At 52.9% G+C, this 24,741-nt stretch overlaps 7 protein-coding genes across 7 annotated transcripts; 3 read left to right on the top strand and 4 right to left on the bottom strand.

Moving 5' to 3' along the window:
- Positions 1 to 437: 437 nt before the first annotated feature.
- Positions 438 to 1,110, top strand: K489DRAFT_366846 (ER-derived vesicles protein-like protein ERV14; the record flags this gene model as incomplete). Its single annotated transcript, XM_033602812.1, has 3 exons — positions 438 to 454; positions 556 to 795; positions 918 to 1,110. The coding sequence occupies 3 exons, from the start codon at positions 438 to 440 to the stop codon at positions 1,108 to 1,110; spliced, it is 450 nt and encodes a 149-aa protein (XP_033464765.1).
- A 422-nt stretch (positions 1,111 to 1,532) lies between these two features.
- K489DRAFT_375866 (glycylpeptide N-tetradecanoyltransferase) lies at positions 1,533 to 3,531 on the bottom strand. Its single transcript, XM_033603779.1, has 2 exons — positions 2,222 to 3,531; positions 1,533 to 2,157 (listed from the first exon to the last, which is right to left on the bottom strand). Exons 1-2 carry the CDS (start codon positions 3,305 to 3,307, stop codon positions 1,801 to 1,803), a joined length of 1,443 nt encoding a protein of 480 aa, XP_033464766.1. The 5' UTR covers positions 3,308 to 3,531; the 3' UTR covers positions 1,533 to 1,800.
- Positions 3,532 to 4,109: 578 nt separating this feature from the next.
- K489DRAFT_375867 (uncharacterized protein) lies at positions 4,110 to 7,059 on the top strand. Its single transcript, XM_033603780.1, has one exon. The coding sequence runs from the start codon at positions 4,357 to 4,359 to the stop codon at positions 6,805 to 6,807; it is 2,451 nt and encodes an 816-aa protein (XP_033464767.1). The 5' UTR covers positions 4,110 to 4,356; the 3' UTR covers positions 6,808 to 7,059.
- Positions 7,060 to 9,114: 2,055 nt separating this feature from the next.
- Positions 9,115 to 9,615, top strand: K489DRAFT_25428 (uncharacterized protein). The gene has a single exon (XM_033599983.1). The coding sequence runs from the start codon at positions 9,225 to 9,227 to the stop codon at positions 9,519 to 9,521; it is 297 nt and encodes a 98-aa protein (XP_033464768.1). The 5' UTR covers positions 9,115 to 9,224; the 3' UTR covers positions 9,522 to 9,615.
- Positions 9,616 to 11,140: 1,525 nt separating this feature from the next.
- Positions 11,141 to 13,650, bottom strand: K489DRAFT_375869 (uncharacterized protein). The gene has a single exon (XM_033603781.1). It carries the CDS (start codon positions 13,158 to 13,160, stop codon positions 11,478 to 11,480), a length of 1,683 nt encoding a protein of 560 aa, XP_033464769.1. The 5' UTR covers positions 13,161 to 13,650; the 3' UTR covers positions 11,141 to 11,477.
- Positions 13,651 to 21,087: 7,437 nt separating this feature from the next.
- K489DRAFT_366851 (uncharacterized protein) lies at positions 21,088 to 22,086 on the bottom strand (the record flags this gene model as incomplete). The annotated part of the gene is made up of 1 exon (XM_033602813.1): positions 21,088 to 22,086. One exon carries the CDS (start codon positions 22,084 to 22,086, stop codon positions 21,088 to 21,090), a length of 999 nt encoding a protein of 332 aa, XP_033464770.1.
- A 714-nt stretch (positions 22,087 to 22,800) lies between these two features.
- On the bottom strand, positions 22,801 to 24,380 carry K489DRAFT_25511 (glutaminyl-peptide cyclotransferas-like protein). The gene is made up of 3 exons (XM_033599997.1): positions 24,348 to 24,380; positions 23,024 to 24,285; positions 22,801 to 22,961 (listed from the first exon to the last, which is right to left on the bottom strand). The coding sequence occupies exons 2-3, from the start codon at positions 24,175 to 24,177 to the stop codon at positions 22,949 to 22,951; spliced, it is 1,167 nt and encodes a 388-aa protein (XP_033464771.1). The 5' UTR covers positions 24,178 to 24,285; positions 24,348 to 24,380; the 3' UTR covers positions 22,801 to 22,948.
- Between the last annotated feature and the right edge of the window lie 361 nt (positions 24,381 to 24,741).

Consider the following 24,741-nt stretch of genomic DNA (forward strand, 5'->3'; position numbering starts at 1 on the left):
CCCACCCGCGCGGGCACATGCAAACAAGTCGACTTTCCGCAGTGCAAGTTTCCCGGCCAGGCCTGTGACCTCACAGCATTCTACATCTTCCCAAAGAGACTGTCCCGTCGCGACGTCCATAATCCTCTCCTGCCACTCCTGTCAGACCACCGTGATCCTTTCTCGAAGACATTGCCCCTGCGAACACCTCTTCTCCTCCGTGATACTACGTTTGTCTGCTATCGGCGACATCATCGGCGCGCACAACACCACTAGCTCGGAATCTATCAGCCTAGTCATTTGTGGCTGGAGATCTCGCTATCGTGGAAAAAGACACATTCTCGCAGAACTGTGAACGAAGTCCTCTTCAATACCTCCGCGCCTGAAAAGATCACCGAAACCGTTTCGCATTCTGCGTCTCTGCATTCTTATTCTGCAAGCTTCGTCAAGCCGTGAAAATGTTGGGAGAGGCGTGGTGAGTCCTACGAAACTTCGAGTCCGGGAGGCAGGATAGCAGGATACTGCTCTCATGCTCCAATAAGACACCTTTCTAACGAACGACTCGCTCAATCACAGGCTGTTCCTGCTCGCCGTGCTGCTCAATGCCGTCAACTTGTTCCTGCAGGTTTTCTTCACCATCCTCTACTCTGATCTTGAATGCGACTACATCAACCCGATTGACTTGTGCAATCGCTTGAACATGTACATTGTACCTGAAGCAGGCCTACACGCTTTCTTGACATTCCTCTTCCTGATCAATGGATACTGGGTCACTCTCCTGCTCAACATTCCGCTGTTGGCATGGAACGCAAAGAAGTGAGTTGCAAATACACCCTTGCGGCGAGACTGAGAGTCTTCCGCTTCGTCAGCCAGGCGCATGCGCGCATCCAGCACAATCGCAATGAACCATGATTCATCTGAACTAACACGCGGCGTAGGATCTATGAGAAGAACCACCTGCTCGACGCGACGGAGATCTTCCGTAAGCTCAACACCCACAAGAAGGAGTCCTTCATCAAGCTCGGCTTCCACCTCCTCCTGTTCTTCTGGTACCTGTACTCCATGATTGTCGCCCTTATCCGTGACGAGAGCCAATCGCGCCCAGTCAACAACTTCCGCAACGTCGCATAATCACCCCAGACACGAAGATGCTTGAGAGCAAAGTGGGACGGATACTTTCCGCCCTGCAGCCACATTGCGACCTCCTACCACCATTTGAAGGAGCAAACATAATTCGCACGCGGCACAGGAGGTCCTCTGGGGCCACGAATCGAAATCCGGCGGTGACGATGTGGATACCATCTTGGCTATACTGAGGGAAACGGGTCTATGAAGAGGAATGAATGAGTACGATGACGGACAATACGCCGACGAAAGATTCATGAGAGTCTCCATTTTCTGACGAGTTACGATTGGCATGCAAGAGTCAGCTTCACGAGGACGGAGAGATCAAATTTGGGTTGTGCTGGGTCATTTCGTGTCCATAGATCGTCCTATCGAACAGCAGAATTGCAAGGCATCACCGATAAGCTTGCGGCAGTTTTTCAACGTGAGACAGAAAAGCAGCGCGGTCGAATCAATCGTGATACTGCTCGTACGTTTCATTTCCGTCAGCATCCCAGCCATGTTAGCAGTCCATGGTACTATCGGAACTATACACGGAGCGTAGGAAAATGTTGTGCAATGCGTGTTTTCAATTCACCTATACAAAACTTTTCCCTCGCAATCCACACTCCCCATGAGTGCTGTGCAAACTCGTAGCCGCGACCCCAAATCCGGTTTGACCAGATCTCTTTGTGATTCACCCACACGTTCAAACCACTACAGCATGACAACACCCACGCCACCCATCTTACTCGTATCCGGCATGTTCGCCTCGTTCAGACCACTGTCGATGGCCGCCGTGCGCCAGTTGTAGAGGTAGTAGTGCAACTTGCCATCACCAGGCTCGAACTTCTGCTCGCGCAGGAACAGCGGGTTGTCCAGGAGGCTGAGGGCGTTGAAGACGTGGAAGTTGTCCTTCTTGGCCAGGATCAGCGCGTCGTGCACGAGTTGCTGCAGGCGGGCTTGCAGCGCGTCCTGGTTGTCCTTGCTACCGGTGAAGGCCGTCTCCGTGGCGTAGTAGTATAGGTAGGCGGCGCGGATGGTGTCGTTGCGGTTGGAGCGGAGCACGGTGGACTAGAACGGTCACCGGTCAGCTTTTTATGCGAGGCGGGAGTTTTGGGTGGACGAAGGGACGTACCTCGAGCGCGTAGTAGGAGATGAAATCGGTGATCTTGCCGTGCTCCTCCACTACCCAAGCCCACACCACTCCCTTCGACGCTTGAGAACATAGCCAGTGGGCGATCTCCTCGGTGCTGAAATCTTGTCGGAGCGCGAATCGCTCTCCGTAACGTGCGAGAAGGTCCTTGACGGCGGGAATATCGACCTCTTTCATGGCGCGGAGTCCCTTGGTGGCAGTCTTGTCTTCGACTTTATACTTCAGCTTCTGTCTCAGCGCGGTGGTGCCGTATGGGAGATGGCTGAAGCCGACACGGTAGAGGTGTTCCCAATCCAGCGAGCGATGGAAATAGCGGCATGTGCTGACTGGAGTGGGCAGGAGGGTACCCGCGGTGTAGAGTGCCTGGTAGATGCCGTTGCGGAAGCATCTCCGAGTGATCTCGCGGATCATCATGGGAGCGAGGCGCTTGTTGCGGAGCTTGCGGTGGATGGCGAGGAAGTTGACCTCACTGGCACGGAAGGACGACTCGCGCACATGGAGTGTCACGGGAATCCCGGCGATGGAGGCGACGAGTTTACCTTTCTTCGCCGCCGCTGGGGATTTGGTGCGGACACCAATGTGCCATTCCTTCTTCCATCCTGGTGGTTTGAGTGCCCAGTCGAGGAACTCTGCGGAGTAGTTGAAGCGGAAAGAGCCCTCGTTGTCTTCGACGTAGTGGTTGAAGAGAAGGTCGTAGAGTTCCTGGAGTTCTGCCTTGTCCGACAGGTCGATCTCGCACCATTCGAACCCATCTGGCAGTCGACCCGGCGTCGGCTTAGCGCCCGCCACGCATGTCTCGTCTGAAATGATGGCACCTTCGGGGAGCTTCTCGCCGTCAGGGCCTGTCGTGGACTGAATGAGGTTCGGCTCAGTGAACTTGGGAACTGGCTGGGTATTCCAAAACTTGTAGTCTTCCGGCGCTTTTCCCTCCTTCTTAGGTTGCGATAGGGCCAATTGATCTAAAAGTGATTGCACATCTTTTGCTGCGATGGGATCCTTGGTCGCTGGTGAAACTTCAGTGGTCTTATTTTGCTCGTCAGGGACAGTGTTTTCGCCGCTGTCGGCCATCGTGCAAATGCTTTCGAGGCTTTTGAATTATGTGGTTGTGTAGGAGATGCTGCTGAACTTTGTTCGTGTGATCAAACTGAGTGCGAGCTCTCCACAAGATCAGAGCTGTCTGCTGCTGGAGATTGAAACTCTGCTAAACTAGATCGCGTAGCTGTAGTGATAGATCTTCACGACGCAGACTTCACGAACGATTATTCCAGATCAGTGCACTAAATAAGACTTTATATCTGTCCCTCACATGAAGATCCTTGGAATGAAATACATCTTGCCCAGTACCATTCAGAAAATCACCCATTTATTTTACCCACCGTTGTCACATGCAATATTGTGGGGTAATGGCAAAATGTCCCTGATTCTCCTCCATCACGCTCCATCCCCGCTAAACATTGCCTACCTAGTATGTTCAAATATTGGACGACTTTTCTTTATCCGCGGCGTCCAGCATTGGCTTTGATTCTCCTGGCGCGCACAGCAGGTTTGCCGAGTAGATGGCTGGAAGCGATCACACGTCAGCGAATGTATGGTCACAGATGCGAAGACAGTTCATTATGTGCTGTCTTAGCGGAGGTGGCTTTTTCAGTTGGATTTCGTGCAATGATCGTGCCGGGTTGCTGTGCTTTGGGTCAGCACTACCCATCTGAACCAACGCGCGCCCTATATCGATATTGACTCGCAGCGAGACCGCTACAGGGACTGTTCGCGTGTTGTTTCATATCCTTAGAACAGCAGGGAGGGGGGGCACAAAGAGCCAAAACGAAGAAAGTTTTAGGGTTGAGGCATCAAAAAGGAATTGCAACCCTACCGAAAACCCCGATCAACCAGTCGCGTCCCATGTCGCGTGCTTGCTGCAGGCACTTCCAGGCTGCTGCTGCTGCTAAAGATGATGTCAACCTCCATCACCGCACCTGTTTCCAACCTAGGAAGTCTTCCACCAAGCTCCAAATGCATCGTCCAGTCCGTATTGAGACTCATATCCGCATGATCTCGCTGAGTTTCCGAGAGCACATTCGCCATGATCCTACGATCCGATAATCTCGCTCATAGACAAGATGTGGACGCTGGCTTGCGACGGTGACTGTTTGGGAGGCAAGCGGCAATGGCTTCGACCCGGCTCAGAATCCTTTCTTCGGCGATGTCGCGACAAGGATGATATCAAAGATGGGAGGTGTATTACGGATAAGTCGGTATCGCGTTCTCATCTCGTGATCAGAGTCGACAGCGTCGAGCCCGGCGATTCCACTCGTTTGGACAAGCGCCAATGCATACGACTCGAGGACAACTCCAAGTCAGGAACCGTAATCAATGGTGACAAAATTGTGAAATCTGTCATCGTCCTGGAGCCTGGAGACCATACTGTATTACTCGGCCGCTATGAGGGTGTGTTCCATTTTAGTTGGCGGCCCGTTGTCCTGAGCATCACCAACCTTTCTAAAACTGCAAAACAGAGTAGCGACCCCTTGTCAGGACAACGGCGCCTACTCGAGCAGGCAGGTGTCAAATTATCCATGTCCTATATCGCCAATGTCACCACTCACGTGATTGCGAAGAAGCGCAATACAGCCATGGGGTTGCAAGCTTTGTTGCAGGCGAGATGGCTGGTGACCGACTCCTTCGTTGAAAATCTCGCGCGGGCCTGTCATAAGGAAGAGGGTCTGAATTCTGAAGGGATACCTTACCGAAGTCATTTGGAGAAGAATCTGGACGACGCATGGCCAGCAGAAACCGACCACTTAGTGCCCATTGGAGAAGAACCAGTAAAGCGGGCCAACACATTTCTCCATCCTCGACCTGAAAGGGGCAACGTCTTCGTCGACATGACATTTGTCTTTCTTTCCCAGGCACAATACGACACATTGCTGCCTGTCGTCACATTAGGTGGCGGAAAAGCTGTTCTCTGTCAATATGAGCCCGAAGTGACTGCTTTGAGAGAAGTCATCAATGTCATCGCGAGAATCGCTGGAAGGGAGGGTGACAAAAAATTCAGACTCGACCAGAGTCCTGACTCAGCAAGCATTGTTGTCGTACGGATCGGCGATACAGTATTAGGTAGATCGGCGCCGTTCATCTGCGACCTCGATCTTGCGCTGGACCAGCGATCAATCGAGCAAAGCGAATTTTTCGGCGCCGTGATGGATGGCGATGCTAGCATGTTGCGACAGGCATTACGAGATGCAAGTATCAGCGCTGAGCCGAGCCAAGTCGTGCGACAGACATCGACCGCCGCAGATCGTATGCAGACATCAAGAGAAGCAGGATCGGCGGAAGGGGATCAAGAAGAACCCTCTACATCACAGACAGTTCAAGTCGAGGAGACAGCGCCCTCGATGTCCAAGAAACGAGTTCGTCGGATTGTGACCCAATCACGCTTCAAAGGTTTCAATGATTTTGATCCCAGCCAAATTGCGCGAGAGGAGTCGAGTTCTCCAGAACCAGAGAAGGCTTCACAGCCACAGCCTTACTTTGCAGCGCCGGATGCTCCGGACGAGCAGGATGGTGTAGAGCCGAACAACAAAAAACGGCGTGCCCCGGCAGACGTTGTGCGTGATGAAGAGCGAGCCTTGCTTGATGAACTGCTCCCTGGCGCAGCTGCGTTGAAGCGAAGACGCACAGAAGCGTTGAAGACTGGCGAGAAAGATGTCTTCGCTCGACCATTTGGAGATGCTATTAGCGTCGCACACGATACGCAATCCAAATCGAAACACAAGAAGAGCTTCCTCGAGAAAGACATCAAAGCCGAGATCAAGAAGCGTCGCGAGAAAGAGGAAGAAGAGCGACGGAAGGACGAAGAATCACTACGGACTGCACTTGACATTGATATCAGCGAGCTGAAAGACCTGGCCAAGGTCGAGACCTTTGAGCTGCCAGTGCGTGCGCTACGCCCTACCACTGCAGAAGCAGGCGAAGTTCGAGCAAATTGGAACCCGGCCTGGAATGGACGGAAGAACTTCAAGAAATTTCGTCCTCAAGGCCAACGACGCTCTGAGAACAACGGGTATGCACAGCCTACGCGCGTTCTCGTGGGCCTCGAGGAAGTGCCCGGACAAGGCAGCCGTTCAGCAGAGAACCACTGGCTACAGTCAAATTCATCAGCTCGAAGCAAAAGTCAGTCGCAGTCACAATCTCAGTCACAACCACCGCGCGGTACTGCGAGCACCTCTCGGACTCTCCGCCACGAGGAGTCGGTTGCGGATGATGCCCGAGTTGGAGACGATGCATTTTCATTCCGTCGGCATCTGCAGCGAAGCCGCGAGGAGTCCGCCGAGAGAGCAGTACATAACGACCTACCTCCAGCAGAATCTACTGGAGCATCTACTGGTGCACCCAGTCCCACTCCGACCAGCACCGAGATGTCCAGCAGTCGCACCGGAGCCAACAAACGACCCGCGAATCAACCAGTCGCAGGCGCACCAGCGACGAAACGAAGTCGTCTTGGGAGTAGGATGATGATGGTGGTCAGCGATGATGAAGAGCCTTTGGCATTTAGGAGGAACCGTCGGTAGCACATTCATTCTTGACCATCATCACACACCTGCACGTTGGTAGCTATCTATGGAGAGGAGATTTCCGCGTCCAACACGTATGACCATGAAAATATGCGCGAATTGCTCCATGCAGCAGCGCTATGTAGAGTACATAACGAAGACATGACCACAATTTCTGCTTTCGGTGTTAAACTCGTCGCATGTGAGCAAATGTTGCATGTTTGATGTCCAGCACTCACAACCACCTCTCACCACTAGCGATACTGTGAGGCGCGACTAACCACATCCTCGTCATTGAGAATGCGACCTGCGACAGACACCGATTTGGTGTATCTTATATTTGTAATGGTGACACAGCAATTCACTTTCATCGATAATCGACCTTGAGATTTCCCTCGCACTTTCAGCGAAGTATAGTTGTAGTATTTCCATCTTCGCACCAAGGGATGTGGTGTACCTGCAGGAAAAGCGTATGCACGAATAACGCTCGATCGGAGCAATGAGGAAATTCCTGCCCCATAATTCGCTGGGATCGCTGCACGAATTCACACCATTTCACCAATCAAATCTCGCTTGCTGCAGGACGCACATGACGCAGCATGGGGATTTTCTCAACATCATCTCTTCATCACCGCTCGTCTGTGTACAACATATCGTCATATGCTGTGGTATTTCAAATAGGAAACACGGAGTCTCCCACGCAACGTCAAGTCAGGAAGTCAGCGATACTATCGACGGACCGATGGGTAGCTCAGGCAAGCCAATTTGCTTTCTTTTTCCCCCTCTCGGCGTCATCCCACACCGGGAGAGGTGCTCTTTCCATATCGAGACCCGCAAAGATTCCTGGCGGCATTTGTTTTTTGAGTCGCGAAGGACAGCAAACGGGCATCATCCATGACTCGCGGCGGGGCAGTGTTCTCGTATGCACGGCCTGACCAGCCATGGTCCTACAGTTCCCGATGGACACAGCCATGGCACACGCAAGGGATGCCGACCGTGGGCGTTGTCGATGTTGTTGTTGTAACGTTGTAAGTGCCGGAGCATCCGTGCCAAACCCCCCTCCCGTTGCGTGACGTTCACTCTGGGAGAGAGAGAGAGAGAGAGCGAAATAAGGTACCTGCGGCAGCGACTTTAGAATGCCCGTTGCCCTTGCGCAGAGGCAAAGCAAGGGACGATGGTCGGCAGCGCCTCCGATGTTGGACCATGGGTCATTGAGGCCCCAAGCGAGTGCCCGTTGCGCGCCCAGCCAATACTCACCGGCGAACGAGTGTTTCAGATAGATGGTCAATATTCCAGCCTGGCCAAGTCAAGTGGAAGGTTATCTGCGCGTTCTTGTAGATGCGAGGTGTGATTCGTTCGGCCCGAAAATATACTGATGCCCATCATTATGAATCATCTCGCGCGGCTTCTACGCGGACGAGTCGTGTCTTCCAAAGTTCTTGTCTTGTGACTGGAGCACGTTTTCAACGGGTCTGTTAGCTCTCGGGACGTGACATAGTTCCCGCGGAGTTCACAATCGAATGTATTTCAATTCACGGCTCTGTCATAGTCTATCTTTCGGATCTTTCGGCCATGTTCCATAGGTGCGCCCTTGGAAGGATCTAGATTACTTAGCAGAACACATGAGTCTTCGCATTGACAACTTGGCAAGTACATCGATACTTGCTGGCATTTATATTGAATGCCGTCGATCCGACGGGCCGTCCGAGTTGAGTGGGACGCCTGATCATGTGGATGAGCCACATACCGGTAATTGCAAATCAGGGAAGACTTCTGATGCATCTATTGCGCAGGTCTCGTAGAACAATCTTGCCTGTCGATGACACAAGTCACAGCGCAGGTGCGAACAGTGGTAGAAACCAGAGCTTGCAGTTGACCAAAGCCACGCACACAGATAAAGTTGTTGATCCGCAGGCGGACAGACATAAACATATCTCCAAATGACTTGAACTATAGCTCCAAGCTTGCCGGCTGCGAGTGATTCGTGACCGTCGGCAACGTGCTCATGAACCTCGCCCAATATCGTCACGACTCTCACAATGTTGGAACGGTGCAGCCCAATGTAGAGTCGATCTCAATATCGGTGTCAGCGATTCCCTCCCTTCGCACGGACTTGATGGACATGTTCCATGTATTGCTTCCATTGGCCGACAGGATCCAACACGAATGTACCGGGGGAGCAAATGGCGCCGTTTGTCATTTGCGCCCCGTATGAGCCGGGCGCAAAACCCGGTCCCTTGGCGTCGAGTCGGTTTCTTTGAAGGCTGCCCTAGCAATGAGGTGCGCTATCGGACGATGAACGACGGCGCTTCCGACGGGGAAGCAGGACCGCCTGCAGCATGGAGCAGTTCCCTGGTTGCTGGGTCCGCTGTGGCAATACCGTAGTGTCATTGCCGTGGTGTTTCGCCTGAGGTGGCGGTCAGCCGTCGGCCTCCATGTCCCAAGCAGGATTTGTTCCGCAGCATGGAAAGCAGCGGTCAGGGTGCGTCAATTTGATTGATGAGCTAGGGCCATTCCTTGAGCCCAAGACATCATGCAAGCATCGGCAGATGACGCTGAGGATTGTCGATTGTGCCACTGTGTGCGTTTGCATAGTGAAATGCCTCATACTTGTTGTAGTGGGTTTGTTGGGGTCTGCAAGGGACCCGTCAGGCCGTCTGCACTGGCGGCGGTGTCCTTCGGCGCGTTCTCATGCAACGTTCCATGCCGCAATCAATATCCATGGATTATGACGAGTGTGGCCGTCTTGTCTCGAGATCGTCGAAACGGGAAAACAGTGTAAAGTCCGGGCGGGAGTGGACAGCCAATTGCGGGACTAGCCGAGCCGCGCGGGCGGCACTGTGAGTCTGATGAATTTGTCCTCAGCATGTCTGCAGTAGCGCCGACGTTGCCTTTCGCAGGAGGGCCCGCTCGGGGAACATCAGCAGCTGAACGGAATTTCTCGTGTTTCGCAATGATTGCAACATTCGGGGCCCGTTGGCTGTATCACATCAGACAGGGGAGTCCAGTGCAGTCCAGGTGGATGTGATTCGGGATTGTGTGACGAAGTGCCGTAGCGCTTACGCCCGACTGCTTATCATTGTCTCGTGTTGCGTCTTCCATCGGGCACGAGACCGTGACACGTTCCGTGCCATCGGCTTTCGAGCGACAGGGGATCGTGTTAGCTCTCCGAAGGATTGTCAAGCTAATCACTACATGATTACGACTACCCACGGACCTTACCGACTCTCGTGTCCGTCAGCATGGTGGTCTGCGTGTGCTGTCGATCGCAGAGGGATGGACTGCCACGGGCCAGCGCAAATTTGAGTTGACATCGCTGTCATTGTCATCAAGCGACTCTGAAGGTTCAGGCCGAGCAACGCATCCAGTGAACAGATTTTGTCTTCGTTGTGGTACCTCGCCAGGCCGAGGAAATACAATGTGTCATCCCTTCTAGCATGGGTCACTAAATGTTCTCCGCGGTCGTGGGGGTCCTCCAACATGCATCGTCATCGTACGCGATGCCGCCATACCGACCGCAGCAGCAGGGTGTCGAAGCAGCGGTGAAACGGTAATGTTGTGCCTAGACGCATGTGGCCCATCCGCTATAACGCAGCCGCAATCCTTCTTTGCTGCATGGCGGAGTCACGTCGCCTGCATTATCTCGCGACGACATAACGTCGGTGAGGCCAAGGCCAACAACTCGCTTGTGCCGCCTCCTTGCAGATATCTCGTATAATCGTAGACGATTGAGTGGCATCTCTTGGTCAGATCAAGGCCGTCAATGCTCATGCACGCCTGCGCTGTTACGGCCGTCGAACGTGCAGGGGCAGGCACCTCATACAAAACACATAGCAAATTCTTTTTGTCGAGGTGTGCATCATTGATGGAACGTTGTTGGAATGTTGTGTTTACTGTATGTCGCGTTATTTCACATTGCCGGCCGCGCAGGGCCATCCTTGCCCGTCAGGGATCCCAAGGTTCCATGAATTCGAGATTACAACTAGTCGTTCAAGCGGTTGATCCGCGCTCCCGTCCGGGACGGGGATGTGCCAATAGTCCCAAGTCCCGGCTTTCGAAGAGAAAGTGGTGGTCCAGAGAGTCGCAATTTATTATTGACCACAATGGTGGTGTGTGGTGACGCCCAACTCCATGATTACGATTACGACCACGAGGAGGGGATTGTCGTGCCGATCGGCTTCCATGGCGCTGCGCATGTCGGATGCGAAGCTATACGAGTTGTGCAGTGCTGGAAAGTTGGCGAGTGAAGACGATCAAAACGTATGCCGCCCTGCATCGCAATATAGACCTTTCGACCTAAGCAGGACAACACATATGGCGGTGACAGGCTGCATGACTGCCTGAGTTGTCGCTAGATATCAACAATATGGCCATTGTGTACAGGGTAATAATATGGAGGAAGCATTAATTACTTTACAAGAATAGGATCGTGTGATCCGCTACTTGACAATCTAGTTGAGGACAATTTATAAATGAAAGCCAAATATAGGATGGCTTTAGTAACGAGGCGCTGAGACAAAGACGCGCTTCGAGCAGAAATCAAGGCGGAAAATTCGAGGTTGGGTATCTTATGCAGATAACAAAATCGCTGTAGCATCGTTCAATGTGCTTGTGTGTTTCGCAGGAGAGGCCGTCCGTCCCGAAACATGAAATCGTGAAAAGAAAAATCAACATATGAGCAGTAGCGTTCATCGTCCGTCTCGGGTTGGGCCAGGACCAGACACAGACCGCCTTTCCGCAGCGTAGGGATTCCACGGCCCGGCGTGAGGCGGCGCTTGGAGAAGGTGTGAGCTTGGCTGGGGCGCAGGTAAGAGTCCGCGACCACCATGAGACGGCGGCGCAGGCCTAGAGTTGGCAGCCGTGTCGGCCTCTCCGCTGTTGCTGCCTTCTGGTGTCGCGTTGGTGGACGAGTGAAGGGGAGGCAGTGATACCAAGGGAAGTGGTGCGTGAGGTTGACTGTAGCCATGTGCCTGATACTGTTGCTGAGGGTGGTAAGGCGGACCCGATTGCTGTGTGGAAGGATGTGGAGGTGGAGCCTGCGGGAGAGTCGCGATGGAGATTCTACGCCTGACATTTCGGCCTTCATCCGAACTGCCTCTCTCGCCCAGGGTATCCGAGCTGTGATGGTGGGTCAATGCAGAGCTCGCGGAGCGATGAGATTTCCCACGAAGTCTGCGAGGCGAAATCGGCCGAGGAAAATGTCGGTCGCCTCCAGGCGCCTGAAGCAACGCGGCAGAGAGAACGTTGCATTCCCGGGCATAGAAGTCAACTTCCTCTACGGCTTCCTTGAGCTTCTGCTCCAGATTGGCGATGGTGGTTGATGCTTCCTTCTCCTTTTCTTTGCGCCGCTGGCGGAACCGGGCGCTGGCTCCTGCGTTTCGTTTCCGCTTGTCGTCGGCAACCCTTGAAGCGGCTTGCACATCGACCGGCAGCTGGACAGGCCCAGAGCTGGTTGGAATAGTCATCATCTGATAAGCGGCTGAACCACCAGAGGCGACCACCGAGAACGATGCGCTTCGCGGTGCGTACATAGGATCATTCCTCGATGCGTGTGGTCCTGCAGAGCTCGGTCCCGATGCATAGTTACCTGGAGAGCCATGACCTGCTTGACTGTAGGATGATGTTGGGCTTGTGCTCCCAGATGCAGCGCCAGATGCGATGCCAGCACCGCCGCTGTCTTGACCGCGGATCACCGGCGACATCTGGGAAGGGAAGCCATACGACTGTCGAATAGCAGCGGACGGAGTTGGCATAGCGGGCACACCGGCGACACCCGGTTCGACAGAGTATGTACGACCGTGTGGCGAACCAGAGTTCTGCCCTTGCTGTGCGCCGAGGTTCGCGGCAGCGGAATAATGCAGCTGGCTAAGACTTGCAGCGCGATGCATGGAAGGCGATCTTGGAGTAAGTATTCTCCGAGAGTTTGGCTCATTTAGATTGCTCGCTGGAGGTTGCGAAGGAGGGATTGCATTGCTAGTCACGCTTCGCTGAGACTGCTCACTGATAGCCGGAGGTGGCAAAGCAGTCGCTGATGCAGTGGGTGAATCAAGTTTCGGATACTTGCGCCGGCGCTCAAATTCGACCTCATCTGAATTGACCGGGTTCAACATGGAGGCGACCCCAGCAGAACGAGGAGCTGGCGAGAAGCCGCCGCCGATGGCTCCCAATGCCTGCGGCAGCGGCGGGAGCTCGACTGTTCGAGCATGCCGAAGAGGCGGGCGAAACTCGCTCTGTGCATGAGAAACGGGTGCGCTTGTTGACGTGACGGACTCGCGCTCCGGAGCGCGCGAGTCTGGGTTGCTTGTGCGCTCGTCCTGTATAGTCGGGCGAGCTGGTTTGTGATGGGTCTGCTCTGAAGCTCGATCTGACATGAAATGGCTTCTCCGTGACGATTCGTTGCTGTAGTGCCGGAAGTCCGACCATGGAGATGAGCGATGTGAAGACGTTCGACGTTCGACAGCTACAGACTCAGAGACGTCGTGGTTGGGCTCAGAAATTTGATCTAGACTGTGAGGGAATGGCTCGTGGTAATGACTGTGGTAGTAATGGGTCTGAGTAGCAGCCAGGATGAATGATTCGAAAGGACGTCTTGAGCGTCCTTTCAGTGAGTTAGTTGTAGAGTGAGCGTCGGATGGCGACGACAACAAGTGATGTCTCGGTTGTTCAGTCAAAAAGTGTTAGAACTTTGACGACAACCAAAGTTGGGCCCAGGACGACAACAAGTAGTATTAGTCGAGTAGATAGAGTTGGCGCGATCCCAAGCACTGGGCTTGTGGGTGGTCTGACGACAGGTGTGGAACAAGTTGGGGACCAGAGGCGATCGTAGAAGGGTTCACAGGAATAGTGGCAATCATAAATCCGCGAGGGAGGAAGGAAAGACAGAAGTGTTAACAACAAGTCAAGTATGAACAAGCGCGATCGATCTAGAGGTTGCTTGAGGTAGTCCAAGTAACCGATGCGCGCAAGTGATTTCCAAATTGGCCTATAGAAGTGGTTCTGTGGTGTAGAGTCGACGCCTGCATGAAGTCGGCGCAAGCACAGGCGAACGACATGACCTGACCAATTTGCGAGCATCTCTCGTTAATGAGATGAATCAACAGGATGCGTGAATGACCGCTTTTGCTATCCGGGTAGTCTTTACTAGCAAAGCATCCATCACTTGGATCGGTAGTGTTCAATGGGATTGTCGCCAGCGTTCTGGCAGCGGACGCAGGGCCAAGATCGCATCACTTGCTACAAGTCTGCGTCTACACCGCTCACACGCTTTTCCGATGTCCCCTCTCGAATGTCAGAAGGGCGCAGACGGCCATCGTGCAATGAGACCTCCTCCGTCCTGTCGCTGCATCGTTACCTTCAAAATCTGCAATTCGATCGAGACCTCTGGCGTCAGTTGGGTAGCCGTGACAGCCGAGCCCTGATGCAAGACCGCAGGCGAGGGCCCATCGTCATCGTCGCTCATCAGGGGGGGGGGCATTCCAGGACCTGGGAGTCCAAAGTTGGGGGTTCCTCGACGACGAAAAAGTCTAGCTTGTGCAAAGGGAGGACTAACGGACATCGAGGCAAGTAGGCTTCTGTTGGTCAACAACGGCTGGATCGCAAACGTGAAAGAGACTTTTGCGCCGAGTGTCACGGCCCGCGGGATGGAAGTCTACCAAATGCTGGCCAGGTGCTAGGCAGTGACGAGATGTAGCTTCGGGCGAGCACGTTCATGGACAATGCATGGCTGGAGGATACGTAGGTAGGTACATATGCGTGCCCATCGGAGTTCGCACGTCGAATAATTTGAAAGCCGGTGATAGGAATATACCACGTCTCACGGCCTGCATGAGTACTAGGTACTATACAGTAGAGATGTGGTGCATGCCGGGTGGGCCACAGTGCTGAAGTTCACGTCAAGGGAAGAGAAGAGAGGCACTGCCTGTGCCGCTAATAGGGGGGCTTGCGGGCAGGACATGATGATTGCCGGGTGGGTGGGGCGGAAGTGCCCCAATCCAGCGTCAAAACACATGTTCGTGGGCGCCCGATTATGATGACAGCAACAGCCACACACTCGCAGAAGGTCCAAGGAACCGGGGGATGGGGAGGGGGGTGTGAGAGTGAGTAGGTACCTAGATATATATACATAATCCCTGCGTGCACATATCCACGCAAATAGTCCACACACAGATGCCTGGCGCACGTACGCGCACACACACACGCACACAGACATCCAACACACTGGCCGCCGGTGGTGATGCCAACCGCGGATACTGTCCATGAACTATGCAGAAGTAGCCGAGCGACCGTCCTTCAATAGCGCAGCGCACAGAGCCAAGATGTCGCACGAGCTGGTGCTTCGGGACAGTGCCGATGATGGCCATCAAAGCACTAGCTCCTCCTTTCTTCCTCCTCCTCATTATTCTTGTCCTAAAGATGCGCACGCCGCGTTCCACCTGCGACAAATCCCGTTTGCCAACTGCTCTCCGTGTAATATCATTGCTCAGTCGTGGTCATCTCAAGTAGAGCCTATGTACGCACGCACTCGCCCGTTGACCTCTTCACAGGCACGTCCGACCGCCACGGGTCCACAGGCGAGCCTGCAATCCCGTACTACTGGTCGTCGTGGGTGCAATAACATTTGGCTAAGCCGTCATCACGGTTCCCTCAAGCCTTGGTGAGGGCATCGGCGGGCGGAAGTGCCTGGTCTGTTCCTGGTGTGCACCCATGTATTCCGGCCAGCATGGGCATCCCGTTTCAAGCTGGGCTACGTAGAGGAGGTTGACCATCACCCACGCATAATCTCCTCTCACCCACGCCCGCGTCTGATGGCCATTATTTCCATGGAGCATAGGAGCGAGTCAAACTCCCTGAAAGTCATGATATGACATAATGGACGCCCACAATGGCGCATCTCATCTTCGAAATGTCCTCGCGATCTCAACTGCTATATTGATTGCGAATGACCGCCTGCCAGCTAGCTGAAACTAGGGTTCCCGCTGAACTAGCAGTCTTCAAAAGCAAAGAACAGATCGGGACATCGTGGGCCGCTCCGCTTCCTGCGACCGCTGGAATCTTGGGTCCCGGCGGCTGACATGTGGTCTGGACACTCGAATCCAGTTGTCGTTGGTGGAATGCCCCAGCAATGGCTTGTTGATAAAATCAGCAGGAGCGGATCACAGGGCCTGCTGCCGGACGTCCGTAATCCGGGAAGGCATTGAGCCTTCGACAAGCTCAATTGTGAATGATTTGATCCCCTCCTCTGCTGAACCTGTATCGACCACCAGGATAGACAGATGTGTCCACGAATGCGACACCCACACGCTTCTCCCATCATGGTGTCTCCGTCAAATCTGGTGTGCCGCTCCACAGGGGCGGGACTCCCAAATAATTGACTGATCCTTGCCAGCAGAGCATGGAGCTTGCGGTCCGGCAAGCTAGACACATCTAGTGAACATGAGAGCGGCGTGGCTCACAATTCCGGTACTCAACAGACGACTCGCTCTCCTCATTTTGCCGTGTGCTGTTATCATTGACCGCGCCGTAAGCTGAGTGCAGCCGATGCGTTGTCTCGTCCTGACATGCAGGTGACGTGACCTACTTATCGATGGCGGAGTGAGGCCGAATCATCCCATTCTCTCAGCGCTTGCGACGTCCGAAACGATGCATTGACACCTATCGCGAGTGGATAGAAGGTTGACGTCCTCCTCATCCGGCCTGCTCGAGATACTTCCTAGACTTCTTCACCGAATCAATTAACTTCCAAGGCTTGCCGGTACCGCATTGGTTAAATCCCAAATCCGCGAGCCTGGTGCTGAACTACTCGAGTAGTGGCAGCCATGCAACCTTGCGAAAGACCCGGACATTTGCTAGCGCTGCCCGAGGGTCGCAACGGTCGGTCAACAGCGCAGGCAAGTCATGTGACCATGTCGGTGTGCGATGAGTTCGTTGCTCATTGCACCAAGACTTTTAGACACTGTATGCGCTCAGTGCACAGTCGCCTAAGCCTGGAAGACGGTGTTTCCGCTCGATGACATGTGTGGGACTCAACATCAAACTTTACCAACCTCGGAAACAACCCGCTTCTGGTTGTGATGGAGCAGGCTAGCCCTGCAGATATTGCATGCACCGTGCGATCGGATCTGAAAGCTCAACGGCGCGCGCGCGCACGTATGGTTCCCTCTCAAAAACGTCAATATTGTCTACACGCAAGACGAACGCCGTCGAGGCTACCATGACTCCCTTCAGATTCCATTGTGACATCTTTTTCGATCTCGTGGGCGCTCGATTCGATAGTGTCTCGATCGCGCTGAGATTGTCGGTTATCTTTACTGGGTCGATCATGTCGACCGTCCAGCACATTTCGTGCATCCCGTGCATGCAGGTTTGCAAAGCAGCCTGGAATGACATGCATATTGTACCCAGCTAGAGCACTCTACATTAGTCCATGCGGGCAGCACGTCAGATGGTCCACGCAGCTGCACACCGGAAGAATTTCATGGGCGTTAGTCAAATAATCAGATTTGTGATTCTTGTTTACCAGCTGTGGTGCTACCAGATCTACCTCGGGCTCTTCATTAACAAGACGTAGCTGTAACCTAGGTCGCAAGCGGAGCGAAGCATATGTAAGCATTGTGATTACGATGATCAGCAGGCGTTGGGCTGCAACTGTTCTCAATATAACTGACCTCGTGCCGTCCGTTGTCTCAACGCGCGCTGGAAAAGCTCCTGTGCACGACACGTCACTTTGGTGTTGCGTTGTCCATGTTGCGTTGTTTCTATTGCGCTGTCTTCGCCTATGATGAGCCGCTATGAGTGGTGGTGGCTGACAGCGTCTGCATTGCTGCCCCATTCACAGGTCGGGGCATTCACACGCTGAGCTGGTTGATGGCATGCATGCAGACGGCCGGCTCGGTAATTGGTCATGTCGGCATCAGCTTCAATCTACCGCAGCATCACGGCTTGCCGTGCAGACCATTCCGGGTGCATAATTGATAAATGTTTCTCAAGAACATTTTTCCATTGGACAATATTTCCCATTTCGAGCAGTGACCCACGACTAGGCGACATGGGGAATTCTTTGGACCTTGTGATGCAAGTCCCTATGAGTCTGCAGAAGCACGGTGAGGGTGCAGGACGCCAATGCAAGCCTGCAGGTTTATGTATCTGGATGATTGCAAGGTGAGGATGGGTCGGCACCGATCATGTGTGCGGCAATCTAAACGAGATGAGTGTCAGCAGCTGAAAGTACATGTATGCGCATCACATTGCTCATCACGGTGTCAACCTGGATTGCCATGAAGCTGCATATTTGCCCACGTTGTGAATCGGGCTTGTTTTACCCTCCCAACTCATCTGTCTTTTTGGCATACAGTCTCGGAACTGCTGTGCACAACCTCTTCTGTGAGAGAGGGAGATCTTGTGACCATTAACAGACAAAACGCAAAATGTAGTCGGTGTTGGGGCCGATATTCCTCGCAGGCCAAACCGCCGTCCGCCGAACGGGTCGCATAGTGCTGACCAACATGACGACACGCCCGCTACTGGTGGGGCACTGCGCAATTCCCCACGTAGGATTTCTTGAGCGTCGGATTCACGGGACGTGAGACCGAAATGGCTCGTGGGTGGTGATCAGTGTCGGACACTTTCCACTTGTGAGACATTTATTAACTTGCGTGACTTGTGATGATGAGTGCATGTGTGGGCGCGTCTAACAGGAAAGTTGAAGCCTGAGAGTCCTTGTATCGCGAATTCCTGGGTTATGAAACGGCGGGGCTCACATGCGAATATGGAAGCATGGTTCATGGCTCTCGAAGACCAAGCAGGTCGGCAGACACGACGAAATTGGCAGAAAATGAGCACGATTATTTACGCGATCAGGTGTGATGGGCTGTTCTCGTCGCGGGAAATCGTCTTTTGTCAGAAATGTCGATTGTTCACACCTGGGCAACCATGGATATTGTCGGTAAGGACTGATGAGCAGCTGGGTTGCAACAGAGCAATGCGCCTGCAGGGTCTACCACGCCAGCCTTCGAATATACCTAACATCCATGGATATATCTTTCTGTACCTAACTTACATGTAGGGCGGAAGCCCCACACCCACGACCATGCGGGATGCTAGGTATGTATGCATCGTGGGATTTGCGAGTCGCAACATTGGACTGCAGCCGAGTCAATGTCATCTTGCACTTCGGTAGTCGTGTGCTTCACGGTTTGCATTCACGAGAGCCCTGGAGATCTTCAGGGAAAATGTTATTAGTGGGGGAGTCACCCCACGTTGACGTTTCCTTGTCGCCCGCGGACTTCAGTCACGCATCGCTCCCTCGTTGTGCTCCCGGGCTGGCATTATACGGGCTGTTCGATCAGGAGGGAGAAGTGGCGTCAAACACATCCTGCACGACTGGGCTTGTATGCATACAGCAACAGCACGGGGAGTGCATGTGTGGGATGACGAGCAACATAATCACCGTCTGCACACGCTGATCAGGGCTGCAGCACAGCACAGTCAGACCCAGGATTGTCGTAAGGTCAGACGCACTCGACGCGTTCGGGTACGGGGCTATGCTGAACTTGAAGTCGCAAGAACATCGTGGGTATGATGTGTGTTCCACCCTGAACTCTATCTAGACAATCCGATGATGCCCGATGTGCTCGTGGCCGGCTACTATAGGCTCTGAGCACCATGCGCACCATAAGCATCATACTACATTCGGCCTCGGAAGGACGAAGGAGGATGAGTGACCGGGTCAGCGCTTGCATCATTTAATCCTCGTGGCACTGTTTGGAATAAGCATTGGGCTGGGATGTCTGTGTGCATGGAGATGTGGCACCTATCGTGGGCTCAGATCTGCCGGTATATATTGCCTTCACTCCAAAATCCCTCCAACCATGTCCAGTCGACATGCTTGCGACATCCTCGGAGGCCGCTTTGCGGCCTGACTCGCAGCTACTTAGGTATGGAGGCATTTCCAAATGAGCGTGGGGTGCTTCACGAATACCCTGTGGCACAACGACATGTGCTGTATGCTCATTTGCTGTACATATCCCAACTTGCCGCCCAACAGGGTAAATCTCTACACTGTCGCAGAGACTCACCACGCTGTAATCCGAACGTCATTCCCACCGTCCATGCATCTTCCTGGGTGGGTAGGAATGTCCGGTAAGCCCTGATTCTTGCTCATAGGCGGGATGAAGTCCAGGCCTCGAGCGAATGGTTCTGCTTCACAAAGTGCTTCACAAAGCGAAGGACTTGGCACATCTTGGGAGCTCTAGATCCCGAGGTCGAGCGGAGATCTACGCTTACGGGGAAGGAAGCAGAGTTTGAGTTGCACCATGTAGGCAGCCGCATGGGCCTGAGCCGAGTGCACCAAAATTCCCAACCACAGGCAAAGCATCATCGATAGGCCCAAACCACGAGCATCTTGTGAAGGATGGATGAGAGCCCTTAGCAAGACCACTCGCTCAATGGGATTCTGACGCGGCATAGTCTAGCAGCCGCCGCGGTTCATTTCGAGGATACAGAGATGGCACAGTCGTCCAGGTTGCCCAACGGATGCTCACACAATTGCAGACGAACCGGGCACTCGGCCTGTTACAGACTCAATGTAGGTTGGAGATGCGTATAGCTCCGGCGTCAACATGCACCATGATCAAGAAAGTACCATACCTGCGAAGCTTACTTGTGCGTTAAAGTTGTTCGAGGTCACACAGCAGTTGAGGTTCGGCTATGAGAAAAGACTGAAAATATACAACGACAAGACTAGCCTACCGATCAATAATAGACTATGTTTCCTCTAGTGGTGATGGCAAGAACTCCAATGCTCGAGAGAGATGCCAATGACCGGCCCAAGACGCGCCGAAATGAATAATCAGCTCATGACAACCTGGCTATGTTTTGTGCAATGTGCTCGAGGCTGACGAATCGTGCCCTATGAATGACATGCTTCCACTTCACAACCGACAAGGACGGAGTGCTCACGGCGTCGAATTGAGTCAATCAGCAGTACAGCATGCTCATCCGTTGTCAGCAGTCAGCAGTCATCTGACGCAAAGTACTCGGTCATCAGAGGAAATGCCAGATGCGCTGAACCCCCGCTTCCTGTGCACAAACCTATACGGACTATTCCGTGATGAGGCCATTTCGAGGTTCATTGGTGTATCGGCGCACGCTCCGGAGGTTCACACCCCTCCCTCGCAGGCGACGAATCATAGGTCTTAGCAGACGTGATATCACGGCTGCACAGTGCACGCGAGAGGAATTGATATGCATGGCTGCCTACCTTGCTCTCTTATCACGCGTTCCGGTGTGTGTGGTCAGCAGCTATTGCTCCCAGCCCCAGTATCTCTTGATGGTGTCGCCGAAAGTCTCCTTTCCACGAGCTCGCCGATCGGCTCTGTTCTTCCTTTCCTCCTCCATTTGCTCACGAATCCGTATGGCGTAGTCCAGGGTGGCTCGGCTTTCGCCCGCAACGAGCTGTAGTTCCAGTTGCTGCTCAGCCTTCGATTTGCCCTTCAGTCGCGCCCTTATCTCGGCCTGCTTGTCTGGCGAGAACGAGCTCAACTTAAGCTCTTGTCCCTTTTCTTGTGCAATCATTCGTGCTTGCGCCCACGCGCTGTCTGTTCCAAGTGCCTTCATTGTAGCCTGCGGTTCGATCAACGGAGGTAGGCTCGGCTCCTCGAGGCCTTGCGCTTTCGCTTCCGCGATCTTGCGCTCTCTATCCAGCATCTCGTGATAGAGTTTGTCCGCGTGCATTTGTATCCGCTCATCGTCCTCCGCAGATCGCTGTATGGCAAGATATCCGAGTGCCTTGAGGAAGCGACTTTGCATCTCAAAGCATCGGTTGAAAGCCTTGTTTTCCTCCTTACACATTCCAGCTTTTTGAGTCCATGTTCCTGAGCTGAAGCACTCCTTGATTCCAAGCTGAAAGTCGACGCAGTTTTCTAGAGCCGCGCGGCCAATCTCTGCCTTCCGCTCTTTATAGACACTGACAATCTCTGCCAGCCTATCCGCATCTGATTTGGCGGCATTCTCGATGTCTTGGTGATTTACATACGTTTTCCACAAATGCGCATAACGCCCATCTTGATAGAGCGATTGAGGAGGTGCTACAGGTGCCGCTGCAGGATCCTGGGTTGGTGAATGAGCATCGCCTGTAGCTGAAATTTCTTGCGTGTCGCGTGATAGTCTCTGATTGTCGCCGTCGTGCGTCTCGTGTTTTGACGGTGTTTCTTTGTCCAGAAAATCTCGTAATGATGGATCGAGCTTATTTAACGGGTCGTCAGACTGCGCTTTCTGCGAGGAACTCCAGAACCAGCTCATGGCGCCTCAAAAAATTATGATCGCTACGATCTGAAGATGAAAGAAAGGAAAAAGGTATTGCGCAATGATGATGATCGACGATGGGCAGAACAATGTGTGTCACAGCCTTGCACCGCGCTTTTGGCATTGCTGAGCTTAGGGCCGGTATTTGCGGATATAAACAACAACCTTGGAATGCTTTGACTTCCACGTCACAGGCACGGACAATTCCAGAGGCCTTCACTGTTACCTCAAAGCGCCAAGAAACTTGCCTATCATCACCTTGACTATGCTCTCTCGGCTTGTATCGCCCCATATCACGGTAAACCGCGCCGACAAAGGCCATATGATAAGATAGAGAAACTGATGACACCCCTACCTGCCTTCCAAAGCGCACACTGCTCTCCAGCTATCGGATATGCCAATATCGTCTTTTTAATGTCCAGAATAGAGAACATCTTCGTCGGAATCTTTTGTGCTATGCGCTACACATTGCTCGAATACGAACCTTGGCGAGCTTATTGCATCGATCTACATTCATCGAGCAGAGAACTCACGCACAAGACAGAATATGTTTTACGTTGCTAGTAACGATCGTACAAGTCCTCCCGGCGGCGACAGCTCCAGATCGCCGTAGGATGAGCTCTCTCTGGAAAAATGTCGATGTGTGGACGTGTTCTCTGCATTTGAATCGGCACCTGAAGGTTCACTGGAGACGTGTAGCTTGCTTGTCCCTGTTCATCTGGCAGTCACCACAGCAGGCTCTTATGAGCAACACACAGTAGCACAACAAATGTGACCACGATATTAAGCGGAGGATAGCACGAATGTCACTCTTCTGCTTCAAGAGTCTGGTTCGATCATTGCAATGGGGTATGGTTCATCATGTTATCTGTCTTGTAGTTCATTAGCACAGATCCTGTGTCGTAGGCTTTTGCGTGTCTCGTAATCAACTCACAGTTCAGTATCGTCATGTTCGTGAATTAAGTTCCTCCTGGAGTTGACAGTAGATGGACCGAGTTTTGTGTTCATATGACCTTCGAGGTCAAGCCATTCAGCAGCAAATGCAGTAGTCAAAGTGGCCCAATCCTCTACAGCGTCGGCATCGAGATGTTCGCCATCGTCGTTGATCGTATGCCAGACAGCAGGAAATGGCAGTGGTATCAAATGCAACACGTCAACACCTCGAGCCATGAAAGGCACGTGGTCGTCTCCGATGGCGCCACCATGCCATTGGTCATACTCAGTCTTGTCATGTTCGGGCAGAAAAGGCTGGCTTCGTAAGCTTCTGAACTTCTTCAATTTCCGCAGACGTGTCTCGATGTCAGCCATGCGCCGGTATGCCCAATGCGTTGTTTTGAACATAGATGGTACCGTCGGATTGGAAGAGCCCAAAAGATCCAGAAGCACAAAGAGATCGATCGAGCCAAGCGCCGTCTTGTAATTGCTGAAAGCACCGTACGAGGACTGCTCCCATTCTTCGGCCAGGGATCGAGCACCATATATCGAATCTTCGTCAGTCCATGTCACGAATGCTTCTTCGCCATCAAGCAGCAATATCTGCACGCCCTTATGATCATCGAGGTTACTCGCCCTATCTTCACCCGCAGCTGCCATGGCACTCCACTTCTGTGTCAGTGCCTGATCGATGCTCCGTGCTGCATGCAGTATCATGGCGCATGGTGCCGCAGAATCAATAGCACCAATGAATCCCTTCGGCGTGAGTTTTGAGTCATAGTGTGCGACCAGTGCTAGTCTGCCCACATCGCCTTGTCCTTGGGCCCATGGTGGATCACGTGTTGCGATGAAGTTCACAAAAGGTACGAGTTGGCCCTTCGAGATTGGCGTCGTTTGACTCGAGTTCTGGAACGTTATCTTCCATTCAGGTAAGTTCTGCCTGAAGAAATCTATGAAATGTTGGAGCACCGCCAACGAGCCAGGAGTTCCTGGTACACGTGTCTGGAGAATTGGCGACAAGATCGCACCATCAACGATATTGAAGTCATGACCGGGTCCAGGCAATGATTGGAGTGCTTCGTCGCTAAGAAGTGTGTAGGCAGAAGTCTGGCATGATATCGCAAGAAATTGTACAAGTAAAGTGGAGAGCTTCATGATGAATGTACGTTTGCAAATACAAGGGATGTTGCATTAAGCCAATGGCCACGTCGATGTTCATTCGATATTCTTAAACATAACAGGTCGGATGCAAGCTGAACTGGCCTCTGGATCAGATCAGAGATGCTCTGCTGCTAGCTTGCTACGATGCCATTAGAAGAACATACCTAGGTGTTCAGATATATCGGACATTGCCTTTTGACGGCCACAGGCAGGCAGAAGAACAAACATTGCGGAGGTCTCTGGTTGTCAGGGTCGGCGGCGGCCTCGGTGATTATGTAATTAAGAAAAGCTAACGCCAAGCACCAGGGCGTGGCCACCCCCAGGGCGTGGCCACCAATTTCAACATGAACCACCTTCAATATTGATTATCTCAACGAATACTCAATGAATTGCTCTGAAACTCAGATATGTTATATATCAATACTGGCTACTCTACTTTACATGTTCTAGAGTTATGGCCTGATGTACCACACTTGCTACACCTGCTAGCACGCTTTGAAGGCTTCGGCATCTGCTCTATTATTTGTGCTTCTACCTCCTCTTGCTCAACTATCTCTT

The sequence above is a fragment of the Dissoconium aciculare genome (assembly GCF_010015565.1).
Source record: "Dissoconium aciculare CBS 342.82 unplaced genomic scaffold K489scaffold_1, whole genome shotgun sequence".
NCBI lineage: Eukaryota > Fungi > Ascomycota > Dothideomycetes > Mycosphaerellales > Dissoconiaceae > Dissoconium > Dissoconium aciculare.